Below are 9,118 nucleotides of genomic sequence, written 5' to 3' on the forward strand. Positions count from 1 at the left end.
GGAGCACTGAATGTACAACGTTAACCATTTCACAAATCCCTGTTTGATTTTTACATGCATGCATCTTATGCGCACACACCCACACACATTCACGTGCGCACGCACACGCCCACACACATTCAGACAGTTTTTACAGGCATATTTAAATTCACTGCATATCCCAGAATAAGTAAAGCTGTAGTCAGGCTTTTTAAATTTCCCCTAAAATGTAATTAATACATTTTGATCAGTAGTAGATCAGTAATTTCCATCAGTAGCCGGTTGGACGCATTCATTGTGTTTCTGAGGTGCAACAGCAATTAAGTACAGTTAATTTTTCATATGGTGCTGTGGCCGGATACTAAAAGCCTGCTTTGGGCATTAACGTCTCATTTCATTTTCACCCCATGTTGTTCTTTTGTGATACATTTTTTATTGAGTTGAACAACAGTCAGGCAGTGTTTTTATGAATACCATCACGAGGACAGGGCAGAAGAAACAATCTCAGTCCGATGTCCTTTTTCTGTGGTCACTCAATCAAAGACAGCAGAATGAACTTCCTGAGGTAGACGTATCATGCAATCTGCAGCCTTTGCTCCGGGGGGGGGGGGGGGGGGGGGGGGGAGCTGGGCAGCAGCTGGGGGTGTTGCAGCAGCTGGGGGTGTTGTGTTCTGTGACTCATTGCTCATTGACTGTGTTGAGGAGTACTGCCCAGACTGGCGGGGCCTGAGCTGGGCATTAAATCCTGTGTTACCTTTTATCCCTGTTGATTGTTGCAGGTGCAGTGGCGGAGACGGAGAGGAAGGCCATGAGCGGAATACTTAAGAGAAGGTTTGAGGAGGTGTCCTCCTCGCCGTGCTCCTCGTTGCGGGAGTCTGATTACGAGGTCTCCTGCAGCGAGAGCGGGGACAGCAGCGACAGTGTCAACCCCTCGGCCTCGGGTACCTTCACCCGTGAGTCACCTGGCTCCCACACACACAAGCACACACACACATGCACATACACACACACTGCTCTCTCCCACTACAGTCAACGAAACAGTCAAAACACTACAAAACACTCATTGATATGCTCAACACTGACACAGTGTCGAAAGAACAAACAAATAGCTACATTCATTGTTCATATTGTACATTAGTGAAAGAGACGTTCGTTTTTTAATTAAGCATTTGTCATTCAGATGTTACTAATCCATCATAATGTTGCTTTTGTAATGGATGTTGAGTGTGTTAGGAAACCTATTGTCAATAATAACTTGTGATGACTGATATTCTGAGTTCTGAAGCCAAAACCAACCCATGGCCAGTAGGAATATAATTCCGATAACACAGTTGAAGAGGAAAGAAAAAAAGCTGGATCAATCTGTGTGCTTTAACCCTGAAATCGGCCACGTATTTTTATGTGGGGGGGGGGGGGGGGGGGGGGGGCATTTTGACCCCAAACTGGTAATGATTGCAAAGAGACACTCTCTGTCAAGCAGTAACAATTTAGATTTTATTAGGTTTTTGTAATACAAGTAAATGGTTTAATTTGTCAAAAATAATTTAGGTTAAAAAAATCTCACATGTATAGTCAAATTTGATGTTTGAAAACATACGTTTTTGTATGTTTACCATGCTATGAACAGATTTTGATCAATTTCTTTCATAGCCACTTCTTATGAACGTTTGTCATTTATTAATTCAAAGTGTGTGCTTCTGTGATGCTCAGAGGCTGAGAAATTGGTGACTGAGCTAATCTGACATAACGGTAGGACCTAAGATGGCCACCAATATGGGCAATATATGGGCCTATTGATTTTTTTTATAGTGGCTGCCATGCCCCCCATGGGCCAAATCTGGGGTGGCTCCATATCTATATATTTTCAGGGTACACATCGTGCACTATATATACAAAAGTATGTGGACACCCCTTAAAGTTAGTGGATTTGGCTATTTCAGCCACACCCGTTGCTGACATGTGTATAAAATCAATCACATATCCATGCAATCTCCATAGACAGGAATTGGCAGTAGAATGGCCTTACTGAAGATCTCAGTAATTGCAGCTATTGGTGTGGCTGTTGGTGTGTCAGCCTCTCTAAGAAGCTCTGTCGAGTGAACCTGTTCTCCGCTCCACAGCTACTTATTGGAAAGGCTACAGCCAGTTTGGCAGGCACCACTGATGGCGCCACTGATAAAAATAACTGTGTATTAGATTACCTGTATCTTTCTATGAGCAGATACGATGTTATTCGTAGGAAAATTTGGAACATTTGGTGGATGATTCCTCAGGGGACAGATCTATGTTGTGTTTGGTGACAGATGCATAGGAGGACCAGGAGGACGCTACTCTCAGCTCTAGTCTGCACTATGCAGCACAACACATGGCTCCCCCAGCTCCTCCCCACTAAAGAGGTGCCACAATTTATCAGGCTTGCTCCTGAGATGTACAGTAGCATTGTCTCCTGGGGAATACAGAACAAACCTGTCTTGGGTCACGTTAGTGTTGAAGAAATAACCCAGCTCCTCTCCTGGTGTGATTGCTTTTAGTGAAGCAGCCTTGGAATTGTGAGGTCTTTGAAAAGGGCTACTATGTATTCTCAAAGATACATTTTTAGAAATGGTTGAGGCAACCCTAATCGAAAATGGACAAGAAAACGGAAGAAATACAGAGAAATATACAACTATGTTAGGTATTGCAAGCTTTAGAAACAAAGACAGCCACACACTCCGTATGTATAACCTCCCAGTAATTTATTGGGTAAAAAAAACACCAACGTTTCGACATCACTGTGCCTTCTTCAGGGTGCAAGCTTGAAAACCATGTGGAGACCCGAAACAACAACTTATAAACCTTTTTTCAAGACAACAAAGAAAAATTCCAATCGTGAAGCCCAGACTGGTATTGCCATGCTGTTAATGAAGACATTGTCCTTATGGCACAGAGTGGAGAGCTATACCAACCAGATGGTCCCCATTTGTCCTGTTTGTCTGACCTCAAGTGACCGCTGGGAAAGTGACTCTACATCCAGGCCTGGAAGGGGGATTATTTATGCTCTCAGTCTTTGCTTTCCTTTTTTTCCCCCTCCCTCCCTCCCTCCCTCCCTCCCTCCCTCCCTCCCTGCCTCTCATAGAACTGCCCTTAAAAAGCCACAAGTAGGATCGACATGCCAAATGGCAGCGTTGGGATGATGAAACACTGCTTTACTAAACTGGGTTGAGTTAAGGCTTCTTATTGTTTTCTGAGAGCTAGCAAAATGACTCCTGAGGTTCTAGGGTCATGAAAAGTCAAATAAAAGTAGGTTTTCAAATCATGCAAATAGTAAGTAAGCACAGAATAGAAAGGTTTGGCTACACATCTACACCATTGAGAGCGCATCACAGACAGCAAAAACATACAACACTTTCCTATGTACATTATGCAGTTTTAAATAGGTGCATTTCCTTGAAACAGTGTCCTTGTTCTTGTATGCTGTAATGATGGTTAAATTTAGCTTTTTGTCATACTGGTGGTTCCACCACGTGGAACTGGTTCATCTTTCATTCATGTATGAACAAATAACCCTGCTTCCCCCTGTTATTCATGTATGAGTAGGCCAGCTATCGCTGCTTTTTAACGTTCCTTTCACCATCCACTTCTTCTGTTGTCATTTGGTCCTCTAGCTGACTCCATACTGAAGCGAGAGAAGCGTGTGAGGACGAGGAGGGTGCACTTTGAGAACGTGACGGTGTACTACTTCAGCCGGCGCCAGGGTTTCACCAGTGTGCCCAGTCAGGGAGGCAGTACGCTGGGCATGTCCAACAGACACAGCTGTGTCAGGCAGTTCTCCCTGGGAGAGTTTGCCCTGGAGCAGGAGAGGATCCACAGAGACATGCTCCGAGATCATCTGAAGGAGGAGAAGATCAACTCCATTAAACTCAAGGTATTGAAGGAAAAGGAAGCTACTGAGCTAATGAAATGTACTGCACACAGGGAGATGACATAATGCATCGTGATAAACAGACGGTACTCCATGCACAGTTGTGACATAGCATATCCTCGTAGAAATCCAGAACGTGTTTTCAACGGCTAACTCTGTATCCTCTTTTGAGCTGCAGCATGGCATTTGTTTCGGGCTGGTTGCTTACTCTTCAAACCGGACTGAATTTGAATCCCTCTCATTGGTTTTCAGCTGACTAAGAACGGTACAGTGGAGTCGGAGGAGGCCAACACGCTCACGGCTGAGGACATCTCTGACGATGACATTGATCTGGAAAACACGGAGGTGGACGAGTACTTCTTCCTCCAGCCCCTCACCACGAAGAAGCGCCGGGCTCTGCTGCGGACCTCGGGGGTGAAGAAGATTGACGTGGAGGAGAAGCACGAGCTGCGGGCCATCCGGCTGTCCAGGGAGGACTGTGGCTGCGACTGCAGAGTGTTCTGTGACCCAGAGACATGTGCGTGCAGCGTAGCAGGAATCAAATGTCAGGTAAATCTCTGGGTAGTCTGACCCAGACATACTGACACTGATGAATCGTTAAGTGATCAAATATTTTCGACGCTGTAGATGAAAGCACTGCATTATTGAAAAAGCATTATATAATTACAGTTGCTTATCTGATATTGCCAAAAGGATTACACTAATTTGTCTATTACGTGCAAACTGCAGAATATATGGTCATATAACCCAATGTGGTCCAATCTACAGGTGGACCGCATGTCTTTTCCCTGTGGCTGTACCAAGGAGGGGTGTAGCAACGCGGCCGGCCGGGTGGAATTTAACCCCATCCGTGTACGGACCCACTTCCTGCACACCATCATGAAGCTAGAGCTGGAGAAAAGCCGCGAGCAGCAGCAGGCCTCCCCTGCCAATGGTTACCATGGCGAAAGCAACGGCCACAGCCACGGCAACCCGCTGGTCCAGACCCAACATAGTCTGGAGTACTCTCTGACAGACCCAACACTTCAACAGTCTGCCATCATGCACCTCCAGACAGCTGACAACATGGAAGAGCCTCTAGATGATGAGGATGAGGACGATGAGGAGAATGAGGAGGATGAGGAGGACGAAGAGGACAACAGCAGTTTATGCAGCGGACTGTCTGACTCCAGCACTCAGAGCTTGGCAAACAGTGACTCTGAGGAAGAGGAGGAGGATGAGGAGGAGAAGTTGGAGGACTTTGAGGATGGTGTGAGCACGCCGCCTGTGTCCCACACAGAGGTAGTTCCCCTGTCCTCTGTGTTGTGTTACTCTGATGGTACCTTGCCACAGGACAACCACATTGAAAAGCACATTAATGGAAACTCTTATTTACTCAGCTCCCAAGCCGAGTATTATCAGCAGGAGAACCCCAGTGCTGTTGCCTCTGCCAACGGGACGGCCAGCCAACCCAGTGAAACTTACGGAGAGGCCTTATCATTCCCACACCCAGTTAGCACTAGCAACGGGGCCATGCCACAAGGACCATTCAACATGGCCGCCGACAAGGCAGAGCAGTACACAGACTACCCCCACCAGGCTGAGGAACAGTACACCAATCAACACTTTACCCTGACCAACGGCAGAGCAGCAACAACTGCCATGGGCTGCTGCACAACTGACCTGGAAAACAACATGGTCCAATCTAAAGGAACATTCCCTGAGCAGCCTGGGGGCATTAGCCAGATGGAGTTCCACAACAACTACCTGAACAATAAGAGCTCCCAGGAAGGCTACGGTAGTACTGGGAAGTGTTTTGTAGCAGAGCAGCCAAAGGAAGTGTCTAGTGCTAATGATTTGTCTGAAGGGCCTTCTCTAGCAGACAGTACAAAGACACCTGCATTAGCAGAGAATCTCCCCCAGGGCGCACCAGTTTAGTTGGCCTAGCTTACCTGTCTGTAGACTTCATGTTGTGTCTTTTCTTAATGAACGACCCACTGGGCACAGTTCAATGTCAACTAACGTGAATTCAACGTGAAATCAACAACAAATGTTACCGTGTCACTGGATTTAGGTTAAAAGCTAGGTGAAAGAAAAGACTAAATGCCCTTACATTGATTATTTTTTGCAAATCCAATCAGTTTTCGACATTGATTCAATGTCATCGCATAGATTTTTGGGTTGAAATGACGTGGAAACAACATTGATTCAACCAGTTTTTGGCCCGTGGGAAGGCTGACCAAGTGTTGAAGATCTTTATGGCCTTTAATGGGAACTAAACTTTCCAAGTAATTCGCGAGACATTACTTAGCTACAGGTTCCATGATGAGAAACATTTCTAATGAACCCGCTGATTTCTAGTATTCTAAAGTGCAAGATGGAATCAGTCAACAAAAACTGAACGCTATAAGCCTGTGCATTGTATCTCGTAATTTTAAAGGTAAAGTTTTAAGCATTATATTGTGAGTGGGACTTTTCTATGTCTGTGTCAAATGTGCAAAAAAAATATTGTCACAGTTTATTTATTGGTTCTGAAGTATGTGTATACTTATGTTTTGATAACTATAAATGCATGTTCTTTTGGGTCTTTCAATGGAATTTATGAGAAATTGACCATGGTCAATTTGGGTTGATAAAATATGTCTCAATGTACTGTACAAACCTTATTATTGTGTTGTCACTTGTAAATCCACGCTTTTATATGGTCTGGAAAAGCTTGAAACAGACTACCACTTGTATGTATTTATTTTGAATTATAATGCCAAGAGCATCATTTCATTGGAAACATTCAAGTGTTTAGACTACGAATGTAGTACTTTGACAGCTCTCAAAGACCACATACAGCTATCAAATATATAGGAACAACAGGACAATAATATGATCAGTAAATCATATTTTATGGGGCTTAATTTAAAAAGAAATGTCATAATAAAAAACACAAACTGGGGACAACATAGGTATTGCGGAGTTGGACAGGGAAATGATTTCAAGTACATATTTACACAAAAGTTCCATTCTCTTATGACAATTGACAGTAAATACCTGAAGAGATTGGTTGTACAGACGAGAACGTTATCGTGTGACACAATTATTGAAGTGTGAAGAGCAATAATAAGAGGGCATTTCGAAGGTTTTAATGAAAGTTTGAATGAAAGCCATGTCATACTCTTGAGAGCCACATTCAGGCATTTGAGGTCGGACAATCAAGCAAGCCTATGATTCATATCAGCGCCAAGTTAGAGAATGACTGATCAGCCTGGGAGAAAAGGCCATTGAACGTAAGGCCATTGAACGGAATGCTCCAGATTTGTATTGCTACAACTGTATTGAAACGTTAGGGACAGCCTTTACAATGAAATACCAACATTCCCTCTCCATAAAAGGAGTGGGCAGCCCTGCATGTATCCCTGTCTAAGTCTGCACCGTGTCTCTATTCAACCAACACTACTTGATTTGTGATTCTGCACCTGACTGAAACACAATATGTTACCTCACCTCATTGGCAAACAAAGTGTATCCAGCTGTCATCCAATCAGTGCTACTGTATGGACTGTACAGTATCAGTGCCAAAGCATTTAAGGGAAGGCAAGATACAGCAACATTGCATCCAATTGAGTAATTCTGCTGTGTTTATGATTTTCAGTATTTATTATGAATGATGTATTTATTGTGCTTTACTGAACTGTCTGTATTGGATAAAAACATGTTTCTGTCTAAAATGTTGCTCGTTTCATGACGGTTGTGAGTCGTACAGCTCCATGTGCCTGATTTCCTTATATCGCTTACTATAATGTGAAACAGAATACTTTTTGTATGGAATGGTATAAATGTTTCAATGTGTTTTGGTTTCTTAACGTTAGATAAAGCCAAAATGTTATGCAATTTTTTTGTTGCGTTTTTGCTTTAACAATACATGACCTTTAAATAAAATGAAACCATGTGTTGTTTTTCTTTGTGTTTAGCTTGAACAACTTTTATTTAGAAAAAGGGTACACCAACAACCCAGTAAGGATGGGTCAAGGATGAATTCCTTTGTGCACAGCGCCCTCTCCCGTTGAACATAAGAAATGGTGAAGAATGGTACTCATGCCATACAGCATAGGTGTGAAAGGGCCTGGCATCCACAGGTTTCACACCCTTGTACTTGATTGATGAATGAAGGTCACTAATTACTAATGATCTCACCTCACCATCTCGGGCTTAATTGAAAAGAAAACAGACACTAGGCCCTCCATGGAACGAGTTCAACACCCCTGCCGTATTCAGTCATTGTACTCACACAGAGTTCCTTTTACTAAAATGGAAAACCTCAAGGATCCAAACATAAAAGGCACACGGTTCTAATTTATTGACAGACTGCAATAGACCCATCTGTTTCTCAGTCCCAGACATATTCAATAGTCAAATAAATTCTAACATTCCATTGTCAGTCAGCATTCTCCCATCGATTCGTATAAACTAGCCCACACCCTTGCATCGAAACACTGACGTTTGTGTGATACTGGGAGCTCTGAGACTTGACTCAAAAAAATACAATCATACATTCCATGTTGTAAACCAAGTTAGCATTTTCCCCCTTTCTACAGATCCCATTTAAGACTACATACATTTTCCAATCCCCATGATACAAAAACATGTACATTCATTTAATTCAAGAAAATTATTTTACAAAATGTGTTGTCAAATATAGAAAAATACATTCCAAAGAACTATGCATGTTAAGATGTGTCAACCTTAAATTATTCCCTAAAACCCTGACATCTAAAACTTTATTACATTTTTGATAAAAAGTAGGCAGGGCCCAATCAATCTAGCGATTCCTGTAAAGAGAGATTTCAAAGAAAATAAAGGAAAAAAAATACTATTTCATTGCAGTTAAACTTGAAAATCAACCAGATTTATGGTGATAAAGTCTCAGAAAAAGGATAACCGTATACATGATTAAACCTTTGAACTCCCCAGCCAAGCAATATGGAAAAGCAAAAGAAAATGATTTATCTTGCAAATAGCGGACGATTATGAATTAGAGGTGCCAAATAAAACTACATGACTCAAACCCTTGGTTAAAATGCCACTTTGGAGACTTCATATTTTATCAGAATTAGCTGTTCATAAAGTGAGAGGCACTGTATGGGCAACTTATAGACATTCTCAATCTGCTTGTGAGGAAAACCAGCTGGAGGAGAGGGGAATCAGACCCTCTAGTAGTGGTAATGGAGGATGCATATCTAGTGCTTTCCTGTCACATCTAGTTCGCAT

The 9,118-nt window shown here is 42.8% G+C and overlaps 1 protein-coding gene across 4 annotated transcripts in view; it reads left to right on the top strand.

Annotated features, from left to right (window-relative positions):
- The window catches only part of csrnp3 (cysteine-serine-rich nuclear protein 3), a 65,737-nt gene extending 57,943 nt beyond the window's left edge, over nucleotides 1–7,794 (top strand). For 3 of the 4 annotated variants that reach the window (XM_036958857.1, XM_036958856.1, XM_036958858.1), the window contains 4 exons: nucleotides 759–932; nucleotides 3,624–3,883; nucleotides 4,133–4,429; nucleotides 4,649–7,794. In XM_036958857.1, coding sequence (XP_036814752.1) covers nucleotides 788–932; nucleotides 3,624–3,883; nucleotides 4,133–4,429; nucleotides 4,649–5,797 — 1,851 coding nt within the window. In that variant the 5' untranslated portion in view covers nucleotides 759–787 and the 3' untranslated portion in view covers nucleotides 5,798–7,794. The remainder of the gene's footprint in view (nucleotides 1–758; nucleotides 933–3,623; nucleotides 3,884–4,132; nucleotides 4,430–4,648) is intronic. The other variant, XM_036958859.1, reaches the window with a different exon arrangement.
- Nucleotides 7,795–9,118: the final 1,324 nt, after the last annotated feature.

The sequence above is a fragment of the Oncorhynchus mykiss genome, chromosome 22 (genome assembly GCF_013265735.2).
Source record: "Oncorhynchus mykiss isolate Arlee chromosome 22, USDA_OmykA_1.1, whole genome shotgun sequence".
Taxonomy (NCBI): domain Eukaryota; kingdom Metazoa; phylum Chordata; class Actinopteri; order Salmoniformes; family Salmonidae; genus Oncorhynchus; species Oncorhynchus mykiss.